General features: G+C 66.9%; 1 protein-coding gene across 1 annotated transcript in view; it reads right to left on the bottom strand.

Moving 5' to 3' along the window:
- Positions 1 to 17,481, bottom strand: part of ARHGAP23 (Rho GTPase activating protein 23) — a 30,548-nt gene extending 13,067 nt beyond the window's left edge. The window contains 3 exon segments of the mRNA XM_050912073.1: positions 206 to 230; positions 3,498 to 3,677; positions 17,431 to 17,481. Of these exon segments, the coding sequence (XP_050768030.1) occupies positions 206 to 230; positions 3,498 to 3,677; positions 17,431 to 17,481 (256 nt within the window).
- Between the last annotated feature and the right edge of the window lie 705 nt (positions 17,482 to 18,186).

Raw genomic sequence — 18,186 nt, 5'->3', positions numbered from 1 at the left:
ACCGAAGCACTGCACCGCTTCACCGCCAGCCGATATTCAGGGCCGCGGTGCCAGCCAGTGGAGACAGCAGACAGCATCCCCCGACTGCAACACCCGCTGTGACCGGTGACAGCCGTGTGCCCCCCAGACCCCTGTGCCCACGGATCCGGGTGGCGACATCCCCCCGCGTGGGGGGTCCCCACAGCGGCACAGCGCCGGTGCTCACCTGGTCGGTTCCCGTTCTCCTCCTCCTGCCAAGAGAAGAGAAAAACACTTATTTGGTGGCCAGGCCAGGGCAGCCATGGTGGGGGGACCGGGAGGGGACCGGAGGGGTGCCAGCCCCACAAAGCCCCTTGCGGGACCTGCACGTCCCTCTGCCCTCCGCCGCCCCCGGCTAAAATTACCTCCTGACACCGGATCCAGCCAGGCTGCCCGCGCAGCCCCGCCGGCGGGCAGGGAAGCGGGACCCGCCGCAGCCCCCCGTACCCAGCTGCTGGGGAAGGGGCCGGTTTTGGGGCAGGGGAGTGGGAAGGGGCCCAGCCAGCCCTGTGGTGGCATCTCACCCTTCTCCCGGGCCACCGAGCCTGGCTGGAGAGAACTCGAGCCCCCGCAGTGGGGTCCTGGGGGAAGGACGGAGGTGCCCGCTGGCACCCACACCACCGCAGCACCCGGGCAGCGGGTCCCGGTGGCAGGGATCCCCAGGAAGGGGACGGCTTTCCGCAGGCGTCCTTGGAGGAGCACCGGCAGGGCTATATTTAGCCCTGCAATTATTCGGTGGGGGGAGCGTGTCCCTTTGGGGGGGCCATCTCTGCAGCCTCCTGCTGCATGGGGCAGGCTGCCAGGGCTGCGGTGGGCATTGCAGGGGCGATGGCAGAGGGGTCCCAGCCCCCTCTTTCCCAGCCACGGGCAGGGGACAGCACTGGGAGCCATGCGGCTCTGTCCCTTGGGGTGGAAACTGCGTCGGTGGGCTCCCACCCTTGTCACTCACATCCTCCCGTGGGGACCCCTCTGCAGAGCCACGCTGCCCAGGGGGTGCCCAAGCTGGGGCAGTGCACAGGGTGCTGGCACCCACGTGGAGTTGCACCCACACTGCCGAGCCCCCAGCCCTGCCACGGAGCCGGCTGCACCCTGGGCTGCTCAGCCTCACGCGCGGGTCCCAAGGAGGGACCCAGGCACCTGGAAGGCGATTCCTCACTTTGCAAGTGCCGGATCCTGCCGTCTCCGTGGCGGGGCCACAAGCTTGGCTCCAGCCAAGAGGCTTTGCCAGCCGCAGCTCCCTTCCCAGCCCCCAGCCGGTGCAGGGCAGCGGGGACACAGCCCCGATGTCCCCAGGGCGGGCAGGTCCCTCCAGGGTGCTGGGAAGGGACCAGTCTCCATCCCAGTGCAATGGGGGGACGTTCCCAGCAAGGAGGAGGAGGGGACTGGAGGCATCTCTCCACAGTGCCCATTGCACGGTGGGAAGGAAAAGCCACATCCCGCCGCCTCGGCACACAGCCGGCACCACTGCCCACGCACCGAGTCACTGCCGCGGTGCCACGGCAGGAGCGTGGGGCCACCAAGGGCCCCTGGAGGCATGGACTCACCCCTCTCCCTGCCCCTCCTCGCCCTGCGGCACCCCGGAGCCCTTCCCGGCCCCCGGGGCAGCCCGGCAGCCTCAGTCCCAGGGCTGGGGCGGAGGCTGGGCACGGCGGTGCCAAAGCACAGCGTGGTGAACGCAGCTCTGCCGTCACCCTCCCTGCTGAGTCAACCCCACCGAAACTCAGCCCCTGGACCTGGCTGCCCACCGGCACCCGCGGGTGCTGAGCCAGCCGCACCACACCTTGCCCCGCCAGCCCAGGAGCACCGGCTTTGGCTCAGACGGGTGCCGGGAGCTATTCCCAGCCTCATTCCAAGAGCATCTCCGCCTCCCGGTGCTGATCTGGCTGCTTCCCACGCGGCCCTGTGTGCTCCCGCCCTGGCGGGGCTCAGCCCTGGTGCCCAGCGCCACAGGGCAGGATCAGTCCCTCGCTCTTGGAAGATGCCTTAGGAGGACGGTGGAGAGGTGGAAGCGAGGGGGTTGGTTCGGAGCAGCTTCGGGCCATCCCCACGACAAAAGCTCCTTTGCAGAGTCACGCTGCTGGAGACGGGTCAGGTCCGTGTTCGCGGTGCAGGCAGGAAAGTACAGGCAGGAAGGATTTGGGGAAGCAGAATCAGGAGCCTGGGAAAAGCGCTGTGACAGAGGACACTGAGCGGGGACTCCGGCGAGTTGCTTCTCCCCACCCTGTGACTCACTTCCCACTGCAGTTCCCTGCCTGCGGGGAGGAGGCAGCCAACACCAGCCAGTGGGGCAGCCAGCGCCGTGGGGCAGCCGGAGCTGTGGGGCAGCCGGAGCTGTGGGGCTGCAGGCAGCTGCGAAGCTCTGGGGGTGATGGAAGCATCCAGGTCTGCCCACCCTGGAGCAGGGAACGGGCTGTGATGGACCACGCGGCTCCCAGACGCTTCTCCCTTCATCTGCACAAAGCTGCCGCTGCAGAAAACGGGGCGAGAGGGGGATTTCAAACCCTGGGGGCTTGGAGCCGGCACGGCAGAAGAGCTGGCTCATCGCCTTCGGGTGCAGAGGGCACGGTCCACGCTGGAAGCTGCTGGGTGGTTTCGCAGGGTCCCTCCATCCTGGAGGGAAAAGGTGCTGCCCGGATTGGGGTTTCTCGACGGCTCAGAGCGGGCAGGAGGCGATGGCCAACCTGGGGGCTGGTTCCCCCCAAAAGGCAGCACCTGGGAAGCGTCCGGGCTGCAGCTGAGCCAAGATGCGATCGCAGCCGCCGGGTCCCGGGGCAGATCCAGCCCAAAGCCTCCTGCTGACAGCCAGGAAATTGGGAGCCGTAAATCTGCTGTGCTAGAGGCGGCGAGCACCGGCGAGGCCCGGCATGTGCCCCTCGCTGGGCGAGGGCCTGCTGGCACTTCCCGGCGCCCGAGGGGACGAGGTGATGCTGGTCAGAGCAGGAGGGTTGCGATGAAGGGCTCAAACAGCATCCTCTGAATCGCCCGCTCCCAGGCTCAGCTTTGCAGTGGCCGTGTGTGGTTTGCTTCGGCTCAAGCAACGTCCCGCTGCGCCGAGCCTCTCCCTGGCCTCGGGGACTCTGAAGTGCCTTTTCCTGCTGTTCCCGGGAATGCCAGAGCCGTCATTCGGAGCTGAGGCATTCTCTCCGTTCCCGCAGACTGCCCTGTCCCCCGCCACACAGGCTCTGGGACGTCTCCGGAGGCGCTGCCGACTCACTCCTCGCTCAAAGCACGTCTCCCAGCAGCTCCGTGGGCTCCTCCATCTCAGGGCCACCCATAGCTGGGGGCAGCCCCGGGTACCCCAACAAAGCAGGCAATGGATGGTCCGCTCCGCAGCTCCCCGCACCCCCCCCTGCCCACCCCCAGCTCGTACACAAGCATCCTGCATCCAACCACGGCACCTCGGAGTCCTGCTCCAGCAGCCCCGGGGGTCCCCACAGCCCCCCCCCCCCCAGCCCAGCCCCCCCAGGTCCCAGCCCTACCTTGGCAGTGGAGTGCACCGCCGACTCCGGGGGGTAGACGATGAAGTGGCGGAGGGTGAAGCCGAACCCCCCCTGCGAACTCTTCCGCAGCACCACCGTCTTCGGGCCCACCCAGGGGAAGGGCCCCTCTGGGGGTGCGTTGGCATTTGGGGATGCCCCATCTCTCCGGCCCGGCGTTGGCTGTAGGGGATGAGGAGGAAGATGTTACTTCTGGGGGGGAGCGTAGGCAGTCAGGCCCCCCCCAGCCCCCTCAAAGCCCCATGCTGGGGGCTGAAACCTGCTGGAAAAGCCGCTCCACTCCTCAGAATCCCCTCCCTACTCCCAGCCCCACGGCAATAAATTCCAGCCCCCGAAAACCACCCCACCAGCATCCCTCGAGACTCCCCGTATGGGACCTTTTGGGAGAAGATGCATGGAAAGGAAATTAAAAAAAAAAGGGGGGGGGGGGGAAAGCTGTGCCTGGGGGATCTGGATGGGACCCAGGAGGCAGCGCGGCAGGAGGAGAGATGGGGGCGGCCAGGGACAAAAGGTCCCCTTCCGATGACGCTGCGGTAATAACCTCGGGCAAGCCGGAAAGAGCCGCCCGGGAGGCGGCTGGATGAGTGATGCTTCCCGAGATGGGGCAGGGACCTGGCACCGCATCAGGCCCTGGCAGGGGACACTGCCTGGAGCAGCGGAAGGGGCCAAGAGGGACACGGCTCCGTCCCGCAGCCCCCGGTGCCGGTGTTGGGAGGGGGAATGGGGCCACGGCAGAGCCGGAGCAGCCGTGGGCACCTCGCCTGGCACCTGGGCAGGGAGCTTGGAGAGACAGCAGGAGCCCTGACACCTTGGCTGAGTTCGGGAGGGTTTAGCACAGCCCCGGCGAGGGATGTTGCTCCTCTCCGTGGCTGCACATCTGGCTGCACATCTGGCTGCGTGTCCACCAGCCCTGCTAAGGCAGGAGCAGCCCCATGGCCAAAGGGAGCAGAGAGCCCTGCCCGATGCCCCAGCAGCATCCAGCTCTGTTAAACCTGGAGAAATTGGCAACTAGGGAGCGGGTAGGGACAGGCAGGGCAGCCGCAGCCGGGCGGGAGGGGATCCACCGGGGTCCTGCCCGAGTGCCGTCTCCTTCCCCGCTGCAGCAGCCGGAGTCAGCCCATCCCGGGGCGAGGGTGTTAAAATTCAGGCGCCGTCTCGGTTGAAGCGATGGACGGGGAGCGGGGAGGGGAGAGGGACGCACAAAGGGACGAGGCACAAAAAGCCTTTGTCTGCGCCTGTGCTGAGTGGGCCTTTTCGCTGCCGGTGGGGAAATCTGATGGCAGCTCAGCGGGGCCAGGCTGCACGCCCTGTGCCGGCACGTCCCGCACGGGGCCCGGCTGCAGGTGGGGCTGGGGGTCCCGTCCCCCTGGGGACAGGGTCCCTGTGGTGAGGGCACGGCTCTGGCACTGCAGCCCATAAGGCGTCACCCTGGCACAGCACCCGCGGACCCGCTCCATCACACCGAGAGCAAACCCAGGGGAGTACAAGGGCTTTGGGTGCTCACGGACACCACAGATACCCCAAAACATAGAGAGCCGCAATGCTCCAAACGCCGTCACGGGAGAGCCAGAAAACCCCACTACCAGCACCATACAGGGGGCAAAGCTCCCCATGAGCCCCCAAGCCCTCCCTGCACCGTGCACACCCCAACCGGTGACCCAAAACCAGATGGCAAGGGGCGCCCCACGCTCCCATGGGGACCGCCGTCCCTTCACCCCGAGGCCACGAGCATCCCGGCGCGGCGCCTGTCCCCATCTGCGCCCTCCATTGTGTCGGCCGCCGGCTCGCTGGATTATTTTTAAGCTGACAGCTGAATGTGCCCTGCTGATTTTAACCGGCACAGACAAGCCTCGGAGAGGGTAGGATCGGTGGAGACACCAACAGCAGCACCGACCCACAGGGATGGGGACGTGTCCCCGTGTCACAGGCGCATCAGAGCCGGAGCCACGGCTCCGGTGCGCCCGTGACACGGGGACACGTCCCCAGCTGTGGTGTACCCATTACAGCATCGGTGGTCCCCCAAACCTGGTCCCGTGAGCCTGAATCCGGCCTTATAGCCAAGCAAAAGGAGATACCTGCATTGCAAACAACCCTCCCAGGCTGCTTTCCGTCTCCATCCCAAGGTCCCGTAACTCACGGTGGAGGAGGGATCACTTGGGAATGCTCCCATCACGCAGGGACCCAGCACCCTGACCCCACTGCCAAGGACGGGTGTTCGACTTGCCCTGATTTAAGTCTCCTTTGGGATTTTTACAGCCTCAACGTGGTGCCTCTCCCCGTCCGAATCCCAGCTCCCTCTTGTCCCCCCAGCCTGACAGGGGAAATCACCCACTGCAGAGACCCAGAGACCCTACAAGGGGCCCTGCAAGGGGGTGGGCAGAGCAAACCATCCCGGACCTCTGTGCCTCAGTTTCCCTCTTCACCCACCCTGGCTTGGAGTTTTTTGGGCTGCAAAGCCCCCAGCTGTGGGCTTGGACATCCCCCACGCAGGCTCACGGCCCCGCAGATGCTCCAGCTCCCCTGGCAGCGGGGCTGACACCTGATTTGTCACCTCAGCCATTTGTCCTCAGCGCCCCGTCCCCTCTCCCCGCAGGGAACCAGCTACCTCCCGGCTTTTTGGCTTTATTTTAACCTCAGCCCGGCGGTGTCCGCTGTGCTCCCACCAGCTCTGTCCTGCTCGTTAGCCTGGCTCCCCCAAGCCCCCGTCCCATGAGGGCTGCGGGCAGCGAGGGTGGGGGGGAGCCCCTTGCTCCTTGCAAGAACGGCTCGTGCAAGCGCCTGCGACAGCCCAGGGCTGGGCACGCTGCCCGCCCGGAGCCCTGCACCCAGACAGCCCTAATGCCTGCGAGGTCCCTTGCCCCCCAGCACAGGCGTTACGGGGTCCCCGTACCCCACATCACCGCACCACCTTGCTCCCCCCATGGGGACACGATGGGACAGGTAGCTCCCGCCGGTGTCCCACTCCTGCAGAACCCTCCTGGGGGGCAGGATCTGTCCCCCCTCCCGGACATGGCGAGCAGGGCAGCAGGAGCAAAACACCCGGGCACAGCCCTGCCCTTGCCAGCAGCTACCAGCCCTCCCTTCGCAGCCACCGGCAGGGCAGGAGCCCGGACCCCCGAGCCTGGACCCCAACCCCAGCCCTTCCTCCAGCACAGGAGGGGACGAAGGGGACACATCGCTGCCTGGGAGCTATGACAGCCCCAGCACTGCCCCAAGCCTCACCCCACCCAGCTCCACCAGCCCCCCTGCACCGGGGGGAGCCCCCCAACCCCTGCCCTCCCCTGCAAAGCATTCCCCCACCCCAAAACAAGGCGCGACACTCAGCGTCTCCGGCACGCGGTTCTCACCCGGCGACACTTGTCGGTGCGGGGGGGTGCCCGGCCGGGCTGGGGGCCGGGGGCCAGCGGTGCTCCGGGGCGGCAGCGTGCCGGCGCAGGCTGCTCAGCCAGATGCAGCGGGGCTCGGGCAAGCTGCAATCCACCCCGACGGCACGCTCGAAGCGCCAGCCCTTGCTGGCTCGCTCCACACTCCACAGCCCCTTGCTCACCACCGCCACGGGGCTGGGGGCTGGCGGGGGCCGGGGGGGGCCCCGCAGCACCTGCCAGGACCCCCGCTCCCCTCCACCTGTGCTCTCCTCCACCATACGGCCGCAGTCCGGGCCTGGCTTCGGCAGGCAAGATGCAGTAGCGTGGGCTCTCAGCCGGCAGCCGGCACAGCCATGGGCTCACCGTCTCCTTCTCTGGCTTCAGCCCCCGAGTTGGGTAGCGTGGCGGTGGGGGCCGGCTGCCGGCGGCGGTGCGCGGCCGGCTGCACCGTCTCGCATGGCTCGGGCGACGTGTGGTGCTCCCAGCCCGGCGATGCTGCACGCACACTCGCACGCTTGCTCGCTTGCTCGCTGAACACCCCCTGCGAGCAACGCAGCCCCGGCGCGATGGGCGGCAGCCGGCCCCCACCCAGCCACCCGTGCTGTGCAGGGATGGATGGAGGGTGGGATGGAGGGATGGAAGGATGGACGGAGGGCGGGATGGAGGGAGGGTGGGATGGAGGGAGGGAGGGCAGGCGGCCACACGCCCCGGCTGGGCTGGCAGGCTGGGGCTCCAGCTGCTGGCAGGGATCAGTGTGCCCAGCCCACCGCCCCCCACGCCGAGCCAGCCCCCGCCGCCTGCGGTGTCACTTTGCCCCCGGACTTTCCCTTTTTTTCTTTCTTTCTTCTGTTGGTTTTTTTTTTTTTTAATCCGCCCCCTTCTTCCTCCATCACCCCGGGCAGCATCCCACCCTCCCCGCTTCCTCCTCTCCCTCCTCCCGGCCCCTTCCTTCCTTCCTCCACTCGCTCTCCACAGGGCACTGGGCGATGCCGGGGACAGGGAGGGGGACAGCCTGCAGGTATGGCAAGTGTCCCCCCTGCTCGGTCAGCAGACAAGCCACCACCGGGGCTCTGCAAGGGGGGAGCCACTGGGGACTCCAAGACACCCCTGGTCCCCTCTCTGTCCCCAGCACCCAGCAGAGTCCACGCAGCAGAGACACGTATCCAGCCCCAGGCTCTGCTGGCACAGCACCCCAGGGACCGACACAGCCCCTTGGGGACCGACAAAGCCCCCCGGGGACCGACACAGCCCCTCAACCTCCCTGCTCAGTGCCTGTGGCAAAAGGCAGTGGATCCAAGGACACTTCCCACCAGGAGCCGAACCAAGAGTCCCCCCCAGCCCCATCTCCCATTTTGGGGGACACCCAGGGCTGCAGGCGCAGCGGGTCCCTGTTGTCCCCTGGGCACCGAGCCACCAGCCCCCACAGTTCATTCCTGGCTCCCCAGTGTTGAGCCCACAGGCAGGGACGGCAAACTGCCCTTGTCACCGGTGCCTGGGGGCTCCCGCTGCTCCAGGGGGACAAATCACCCTTCCCCAGCCCACCCCACACCTCCTTCATGCCCCCCAAGTTGCTCTCCACCGCAGCGGCCAAAACATGGGAAGAATAAGGAAAACAGCAGCACCTCGGTGAGCCCGGCACCCGCGGACACCCAACGCGGGCAGGGGCTGTGGGTGGGCAGCGTCCCCCTGCCCTGCCTCCCCCCACGCTGCCTGTCCCCGTCCCCACATGAGGGGGTCCCGCGCCGCATTCCTGCCGTGCTGGAAGCCGAGGAGAGGCACGTGCGGCCACGCCGGGGAAATGCCGGGCATTGCTGGGATTGCAGCCCGCAGTCTCGGGGCCAGCCGCCCCACTTGCTGTGGCCCCCTCCTCTTCTCTGCCCCCCCTCCACCCCATCAGCACGACCAGCCCACCAGTACGATGCCACGCACCCGCTTCCCGCAGCCACCAGCCAGGCTGGCACCGGACACCAGCGAGGGGACAGTCCCCGGGGTGCAATGCCACATGGACACCCTGCATGCTGGCAGCGCTTCGGCGTTCAGCACATCCCCAGTGTCAACCCTGGCCAAGGTGCCATGGCTCTGCCCCAAAACAGCCCCAGCGCCTGCCCCAAGCCCCGCCGGGGGGCTGGCTTGACTGGCTTGGTTGCAGCCCTGTCCCCAGGGACCCGGCTGCACACCCCCAGCGCACCCCATGACACTGTCCCGGTGTTTCCACACCGGCAACCAAGGGAGAAATTGGGACGGGGAAACATGGGAGCCAAATCCCTGCCATCGCCTTCCTCCCCCGGCCACCCCAACGTCACCCAGTGAGTGTGCTGGGGGTCTCCCACGGGAGCCGCCCTGGGGGGCTTCGCTTTCCACCTGAAAGGGGGGGGAAAGAGCAGCTTGCCATGGCGGGCTGGCTCCGGCTGGGGGTCCCGGGGTAGCTGGAGCAGCACCGGCTGCCCTGGGGACGGCGGCTCTGATCCTGCCACCTCTGCTCATGCCTTTCCTGGCAGCGCTGAGCAAGCGGGCAGGAGCTGCCCCAGCAGCCTAGGAGTGCGGGGGCCGGCTGGAGAAGGGGTCCCCAGCCCCCGGAGGCGGGGGGGGGGGGGTGTTGCGGGGAGGACGGGCCCCAGGATTGTTCCCGCAGCCCAAAGCGGGAAAGGTCAGGCGGCGTTCGCGGGGGCAGATTCCACCCCGAGGAATGCGAGCGCGCCTGGACGCCTTCCAACATACTTGTGTTTTGCACAGGAGTGTCCTAAATATGCAGCCAAACAGGAGCAAGGGGGAAGGCAACACGCTCCCGGCATGCACCGCCGCCGCTGCCGGCACGCTGGGGCAGGCGCGCAGGCGTGGGGACACGCGCCCACGCTGCCGGTGGGCTCCAGGGCCCTCTGCCGGCATTGCCTCCCTGCCTGCACCCCCAGCCAAACCTGCCGGGAAACTGAGGCACGGAGGAGCCGTGCAAAGGCAGCGCTGCCTGCCTCTGCCCTCCCTTGCACCAGCAGCAGGGAGCACCCCGGGCAGCGCTGCCTTTACTGGGGGGGGGCTCTCTGTATTTTGCACCGATGCCATCCCCTTGCCCCATGGCTGCTGCTCCCAGACCTCTCCCACCCTGCTCGGGCCCCGGTGACACCCGCAGGATGGACCCGGTGGTCCCGGCTGGGGGTGACACCCCCCCCACCCCATGTCCTGGCCCCGCCAGCTGTGGCCGTGGGTCCCTGCCAGCGGGGCCATCGCAACCCCTGGCACGCAGCGAGGATAACGTCACGCTTCAGGCAGGAACAGAGGACAGAGAGACAGGCAGCTGCCGGTCCTGCCGCCACCACGGTGTGCTGGGCTCGGCCCCAACCTCCCTCCTCCGGCACTGCTTTCCGCGCGGGAAGGTTTCTCCAGCACGGAGCCTGCAGTGCACAGGGCCGGGGGCGGCAAACGCTAATCCCTCCCGAACGGCGAGCTGAGATTAGGGTCAGAAAAATGAGGTTTTAATAGGATTTTCAGGGAGGAGAAAGCCACGTTGAGACAATAACCGATTTCCAGCCCTTATATGGCGAAGCTGCTGCCTGCTCCCACCTGCAGCGGGTCCCGGTGGGGAAGGGGGGACAGGGGTCCCACCCGCACCCCTCGGTACCAGCCAGCTCAGGCGGCATTTAGGAAGGCAGCACCCCCAAAGGGAGGAGAGACCGACGCTCCCCTGCGGGCAGGGGCTGCCTGCACCCACCCATGCACCTCAGGCAAGGTGGGGATGCTCCAGCAGCAGGACCTGGCCCAGGGGACGTGGTGGCAGGAGAACGGGGTCAGCACCCAGGTGACCGTGCCGGGAGCAGCCGGGCAGCCCGCCTGGCCATGCCCCAGCCTCCGGGATTACTGCCCCACAGGAGAAAGCATTTTAATTCTCTTTAACCCAAACCAGGGCTGAGAAGATTTGCAGCTCAGCGGGGATTTGGGGGCGTGCTTGCTTGCTTGCTTGCACACAGCCGGTGCATGCTCCCGTGCCCCTTGGGATATGCCCCTGCTCCGGCACGGCACGGCTGCATCCCCCAAGGAGTGGGAGGGAGGTGGGCTGGGAGCTGCTGGGGAGCAGATGCACATCCCATGCGGGAGCAGCAGCACTGGGAAGAGTAGGCAGCAACACCTCAGCGATGGAGAGAAACTGGGAGAGATGTCTCCCAGTACCCATCCGGGCTGCCGGCAGCCCCTGTGCCATGTCCCAGCCTGGGCAGGGATTTATCGGGATGGATGCACTGTCTGTAGGCAGGGCAGGAAACCCCACAAATGGCTTTTGGCTGTTGGGATGGGTGAAGCCGGCAGGGTTTGCTCTGAGCACCTACTAAGTTGCCGAGCGGACGCTGTCCTCTTTTCCCACCAGCTCCACAACCGCCCAGCTGTCGGCAGCACCCAAGCACCCACCAAGCCGCTCACAGCACCGCTGTGCCTGGGCAAACCCCGCGGACGAACCAGAGACGGCCACTGGGACCCACGGCTCAAGCGCAGGCGTGGGGCTCCCCATCCTCACAGCCAGTCCCGGGAATGGCACAGGACAGGGGTCTCGCAGGAGATGCCGGGCTGGCAGCACTGAGCGGCTGGATGGGCGCTGCCAAGGGTACGGCTTGACCTGCTGCCAAATCCCACCCCACGCCGGAGCCACCTGCCCGGCTGGGGACCCCCACCTGCATCCCCATCATCCGAAGCAGCCAGGAGGGGGGCGACGCTTCGTGGGTGACACCGAGCCAAGCACCAAAGAGAAGCGGAGTGGTGAGGAGGCCGGAGGAGCTGCAAACTGGCTCTCTGACATTCCTCCCACTCCAGTTTGGGTGTTAACGTGGGGAAGGAAATCGCCTTGTTCCTTCCCAACACAAACTTTTATCTTGACAGCGTCTCCTTCACAGCCCTGTCGTCAGCCCATACGGGTCCCCGCTTGGCTCCGTCCCCTCCCGGCTGCATCGTGACCAAACTGAGCTCCCTTCTGGCAGCCTCCGCGCCGGGGATGCCAGCCCCGGCTCCGCAGGGCTCTCATTCCTGCCACGTCTCAAAGCAGCAGCTCCAGAGGGCTCCGGCTCGCCCGGCCGAGGGGTCCCTGGTGCCACATCGAGAGAAATTTGGGAATGTGGCCAGACAGCCTCATCCCCTTTTCCGACCTCTCCTCACCAGGCTGCCAGCCCCGGTGCCCACTGTGGCTCTCCAGCCATATGGCTCTGCCTGTGCCGGTCCCCACCACTGCTGGCATCCCCGGTTGAGTTCCTGGGGCAGGATCGTCCCCGTTCACAGACGTGCCGGTAGCTGTGACGCAGGCTGATGCCACCACATCGATGCGAGTGCGTACACGTGGAGCCTGCCCACGCTGCTGGCTCACGTTCCACCTCCGCTCACGGCCCCACGTCACGATGCCGGAGCAGGATGCGGCTCCGGCTCAGCCCTCCCGAATGCCCAGCACCACGCTCTGCCTGCGAGAGCCCACTGCAGCACCTCCAGCCCCAGAGCAGAGGGACCCACAGGGGACGGACCCACAGGGGACAGACCCGCAGGGCTGAGGGGATGCTCACAGCTTCCCAGGGCCGCATCCCGGGGCAGCTCTGCCAGCCAGAGGCAGTTTTGGGGACATTGCATCCCCTGCTAATGCAGCGGCTCCCTACAGTGCTGCCATCGCCCTGCGGCGAAGCCCTGTGGTCTCTTCCTCAGGCTGCGCCAGCCCCTTCCGTGCCCCCCGCCCCGGGTCCCATGGGTCCCCAGCCCGCACGCCTTGTCCTTAACACACAGTACCAGCAGGGAAAGTGGCTCCGAGGTGGGGACGCGGGCTGGGGACACGCACTGGAGCCACACCAGGTCTGAGCTCAGCGGGAACGTGCCCGATGGCCCCTACGCCGGAGAGGCTGGGAAACATCGAGCCAGAGCAACACCAAGGAGGAGTTTTATCCCAGCCCACGAGGAAGCGGGACCGAGAGGGCTCGCTGCTGGGGCTGCCTTCATCCCCAGCTCCTCCTCCTCATTCTCTGCCCTGTCCTAAAAACGGCGTTATCGGCAGCAAGCCCTAGAAAAGTAACAGGATTCCGTTTCCTGTTTTTCCCATGGAAACCCTCAAATAGAAGCTGGCCTCATTATTGCAATTTTTTGGGTCTCTTTTTTTTCAGCAGGGCTAACAATGAGCCATTTCCTCCGGCGGCTCCGAGAGGCACCTTGCGCTCTGCTCCCGCTTCTCCACGGCGGAAAATCCTACCCGGGGAGGTCAGGGGAAGGCTGCCTGCTCCTTCCAGCCTCTGCCCCGCTCAAGGCCGGGGGCCCAGGGTGGGGGCCATGGCCCTGCACCCCCTCACACACGTGGGGGACCCCCTTTGCACCTCCTTGGGGTGCTGCCTGCAGACAAGGGCCAGCCTGAGGGCTGGGGAGGGAGCACAGGGGTGGGCGATGCTCGGATTGGGGGGGGGATGCACAGGAGAAGTGCCAAATCCTGCATCGCTTGCTGGACTGTGAAAATAAAGAGGCGAGCGGGGTCCTGAGCCTCCCTCCGGCCCCAGCGAGGACAGGAGGCAGCTTTGGGGACACGGCTTTGGGGACAGTCGCGCTCCCGCAGCACCTCCTGCCCCGCTGCAGCCCTGGCACCGACACCCGACGGTGTTTTCCTGAGATTAGGAGCAGCCCAACATTTTTCCGGAGCCCACACGCGTCCATAAGCCAAATTGGCCAGCCCGTCTTCCCCTCCATCACCTCCCCGCCCCGCCGCTGCCCCCCTCCACCCAGGAACATCAGCGTCCCGCCGCTGGCACCACACCAGTCACCGCCAGCCCCGGCGGGGACCACGCTTCACCCCGAAAGTGCTGGCACTCGCAGCCCGGCCCCCCGCCTCGCACGGCAGAAAAAGAGCTCACTATGTGCCACAATAGCGCGATTGTCCCCTGGAGTCACCGGGCTCTGTCCTACCCGCCCCGGGGCTGCCCCACGCGCTCGGCCCCATCAAGGGACCCACTGTTGCCGGCAGGGTGGCTGGCAGAGGGGAGGGCATGGCAACCGCGGGCACTCCCACGCTTGTACCCCGGGGTGCGCGGCAGCAGGTCTGTGGGTGCTGCCCTGGGGGTGCCACCGATGGTGGATATTTTACGGCAGAGCCGGTCCTGCCCCATGCGTGGCAGGGGAGAGGGGGGCCGCAGAGCGCCGGGACCTGCCTGGCTGCCCATCGTGGGGGGACTCGGCCCCCTGGGGCTGTGCCAGCGGCTGGGCTCGGGGATTATGGCAGGAACCTACTCCCTACCCCGGGCCGGACACGGCTCACCGCAGCCCCGGCTCCCTCCTGCTGCAATGGGGTCTCAAGCAAGCAAAGCACTTCCAGGCGCAGGCCAGGGGACCCCGCTGGGTCCCATCCCAGGGCGAGAGCAGGATCAGTCCCCACGGTCACCGGCGTTTCATTTCGGCCACTTTGCAATGACTCTCAACCCCCCTCTTCCCTGGGGAGGGCCCAGCTCCAGCTTAGCCCTCCAGCTCCCATTTTCCCAGCACGGCTGGGGAGCGGGACCGACCCCCCCTGTCCCAGCATCCTCCCATCCCAGGAAATCAATGTGCTCCAGGGGCTGGGGACCCCAGGGCTTTGCACAGCAGAGACCAAACCCACCGGGCACGCGGCCGATTCCCACCGAGGCAGCGGCACCGACCTGCTGGACCGCGACGCCACGGGTCTTGCAACACGCAGCCGCGTCGGCGGAGGTGTGCTCGCTGCGGCGCGGCCCGAGAAGGCAATTAGGGGAGACTTAATGAAATCCTGGGGATAAGCAGCCGCGGAAAAGGAGTCAGCCGCTTCGGGTGCTCTGAGGCAGTGCCGGAGACGTCTGGGCCGTGGCCAGGAGGTCGGCGGCAGGTTTAAAGCAGCCATTCTGGTTTGCAACCTGGGGCATCCCAAGCCAGGCCGGCTCCTGGAAAGCCAGACAGGTTTTGGGAGCAGGCGGCGCGGCATGGCATGGCATGGCACAGCTCGTGCAGCCGGCCCCGCCGCTCGCAGCCTCGAGGCAGCCAGGTCGATATTTTCCAACTTGAGAGCTTAAAATAGGTCATCTATCTCCATTCCTTTTTAAATCAGGTCTTGCTGCCTACTGAAGACAAACTTGGCTTATTAATGGGACAGCACCGACTTGAAACTTAATCTTTTTTTTTTTTTTCCCCTTCAATGAGAATAAAAGACCATCCCCAGGGCTTGGCGGCTTCCCAGGATGACCTCCCCATCCCTCCATGTTTTCTCCCAGTGAGTGGCTCCGCACAAACCGGGGAGAAGCCCCAGTCGCCGGCTCCAAGCACTCCCAGTACCCCCTCATGCAGCACCCACCCGCACCCCAGCAGCACCCACACCCTGCAGAGGGGCATGCCAGCCAGCCCCCACACTCGGAACCCAAACCAAGAGCTGTCACCAGATGTCCCCCCTGCCAGACTTGCAACATCAAACCCCTAGAGACCACGGTCCCCAAGCCCTAAATAACGCCCGGCAGTGGTTCCTTGGCAGTTGACGCTGCAGATGACGGCGCCCGGGCAGTGCTGCCAGCCCCGGGGAGGGTTTAGGACACTACACATCACCCATCAGTTCCCCCGCGGCGCGAGAGAGGGATGCCAGAGCTGCCGGCCGGGCACAGCGCGTGATACACGTCAAGGTTAAAACCACAGTGGCGGCGAGGTCGGAGCCCTCCACACAACTGGGGACCCACAGCTCCAAAAACCCTGACGTGCCCAGCCGGACCCCTGCATGGCATCACGCTGCGTGCCCCAACCCGGCGCTGGTGCCAGGTTTCGCGCTTGCAAGGCAGGATTGCGGCAGCAGCCCCGAGCACAGGCTTTTCCTGTCTTTCAAGTTCAGGGTTCAGAAAAAAAAAAAGGGGGGGGGGGGGGGAAGGCGTTCAGAAACTCAATTTGCTGAGCAGCGCCAGTAAATAGGGAGGGGGGCAGCAGCCATGCAGGGACGAGGGCAGCAGCCGCCGGGCGAAGGCTCGGGGACGAGGGCAGCAGCCGCCGGGCGAAGGCTCGGGGACGATGGGGCGCAGCCCCTGCCACGCAGCCCCGGGGGCGGCCGTCGGGCGGGATTTCTGCTGACGCAGCACAAAATCCTCGCTGGAGGATTGCAAAGCGCCTTCCTCACCACCGTCCTCCCCGGACGCGCAGGAGGAGGCAGCAGTGGTTAAATAACTCCCCCCCCCCCCCGCCAGTCACCCAGTGCCCCCCAAGTCACCCAGCGAGTGGGAGGCACAGGCGAGCACCGAGCGAAGCCTCCATGCTCCATGTGCTGCTCCCCAAGAGGGCACGTTTCACCCCAAAATGCAGCAGAAGAGCAGATTTCAAGAGACTTGACACCCCCCCCCCCCCCCCCCCCCCCCGAAAATCTGAATGCCAGCACTCAGCGGTACGGAGTAAGCAGGGAGGAATCTGAAGAGAAACCATGATTAATGCTCAGCCGCTGCAACGAGCAGCACTCCTCATATCTGAACCATTTCGCACACCCCAATTAATCCTTTGAGGCTGGTTATTAGCCCCATCGCCGGGCCGAGGAAGCCGAGTTCAAATAACCAGGAACTGAGGAACAGAGGCCGAATTCAGCTCTGGGGCGAGGACGTGCAACCTCTGCTCAAATTAGCAGGCGTTGTGCCAGTCCGACACCGCGGCCCGCATCCCCGCCCGGGCGCTACCCCCGGCGTGGCCCCCGCCACCGGACCCCAGCCCCAGGTCCCCCAGCGCCGTCCCCATCCCCACCCAATGCCTTCGCCGGGATTTGGCACGAAACGGGCAGGAAATGGGGTTTTAGCCGGCGGCTGGGCTGGCCTTCCTTGGCACCACGCTGCTCCCATGGGAGACGGGAATCGCCCCAGCGCCCTCCGGTCCAGCACCGCCAGGCGATGCCGATGCCCACGCCACGGGAGGAGCATCCACAGCGCGGGTCAGCGGTGCTGTAAATACCCACGCTGCTTCGAGGCTGGGGGGCTGCTCAGAGCTGGGGGAGCCAGCCATAGGGGCAGGACATGACCTCGAGGGGCCATGGGCATGTTGGGGGGGGGGGGGGGGGGGGGGTTTGCTGCCTGCCCAGTGCCGAGAGCTGGCAGGGATGGAGCAGCCAGACCAAGGAGACAGCCCAGCCGGGAGTTTCAGAGGAAACACGCATGGGCGTTTGCGGGTCTTGTCCCGGGGAAGGGGAAGCCCAGCCCCAGGGTCTTGCCTTCAGCCCCGTGGCCAGATCCATGCGCCTCAGCCCCACCGCCCTGCCACGACACCACCCTGGCTGGGCACCGGGGACAAGCCGCCGCGGCCAGCGTTGCCCGTGGCACGCAGCCCTGCGTGAACAGCCAGACCCCTCTGGCCCCACTGCCCCTGACCCCAGGGTGCCGGCTCTGCCCCGGTCCCGGGCACATTCCCAGGGCACCCGTGGGCCTCGGGGAGCCCAGGCATCGCCCAGCACCCAGCCCCGCTGCCAGACCTCGGCGCCATGTACATCCCCGCACTGCCAGCACCCTCAGTCCCTGCTCCCCACACCCCCAGTATCTCCCAGTTCTCCCAGCCTCTACTCCCCACCCCGAGCCCGCAGCCTCCCCAGTCCACCCAGTATCGCTCACCGCGGGGGTGGGCGGCGGGATCCCGACCAGGCAGAAGGCGATCCCATTCATCGGGGCGCGGCGGCCGGGCTCGGCTCGGTCCGGCCCGGCTTGGTAAGGCTCGGCTCAGTTCAGCTCGGCTTAGCTCGGATCAGCCTGGCTCAGCCCAGTTAAGGCACGGTCCGGTTCGGCCCGGCCCCGCACGGTCCGGTCCGGTCGGGCTCGGCTCGGCACGGCTCGGTTCGGGCTGGGCCGGCAGCGGCCCCGGCCCCGGTTACGGCTCCGCCTCCTCCGGGCGCCCGCGGCGGCGGGCGGGAGCGGGCGGGGCGCGGCACGGCACGGCCCGCCCCGGCGGGAGGGACCGCGGGCACCGGAGCGGGCACCGGCACCGGGACAGCGGGACTGGAACCGGCACTGGTGGAGCACCGGGACAGGGACCAGAGCAGGCACAGACGGGGGACACCCGGGGACCGGGATGGGCAGGGGACACCCAGGGACCGGGCAAGGGACACCCAGGGACCGGGACCGGGATGGACAGGGGACACCCAGGGACCGGGACCGGGCAAGGGACATCCAGAAATCAGGACAGGGATGGGACATCCAGGGACCAGGACCAGGCAAGGGACACCCAGGGATGGGTAGGGGACACCCAGGGACCAGGACCAAGCAAGGGACATTCAGAGACTGGGACAGGGATGGACAGGGGACACCCAGGGACCGGGACCAGGCAAGGGACACCCAGAAACCAGGACAGGGATGGGACACCCAGGGACCGGG

This window comes from Gymnogyps californianus, chromosome 28, assembly GCF_018139145.2.
Source record: "Gymnogyps californianus isolate 813 chromosome 28, ASM1813914v2, whole genome shotgun sequence".
Classification (NCBI taxonomy): Eukaryota; Metazoa; Chordata; class Aves; order Accipitriformes; family Cathartidae; genus Gymnogyps; species Gymnogyps californianus.
Note: the sequence above shows the minus strand (reverse complement) of the source record. Positions and strands in the feature narration are given on the sequence as shown.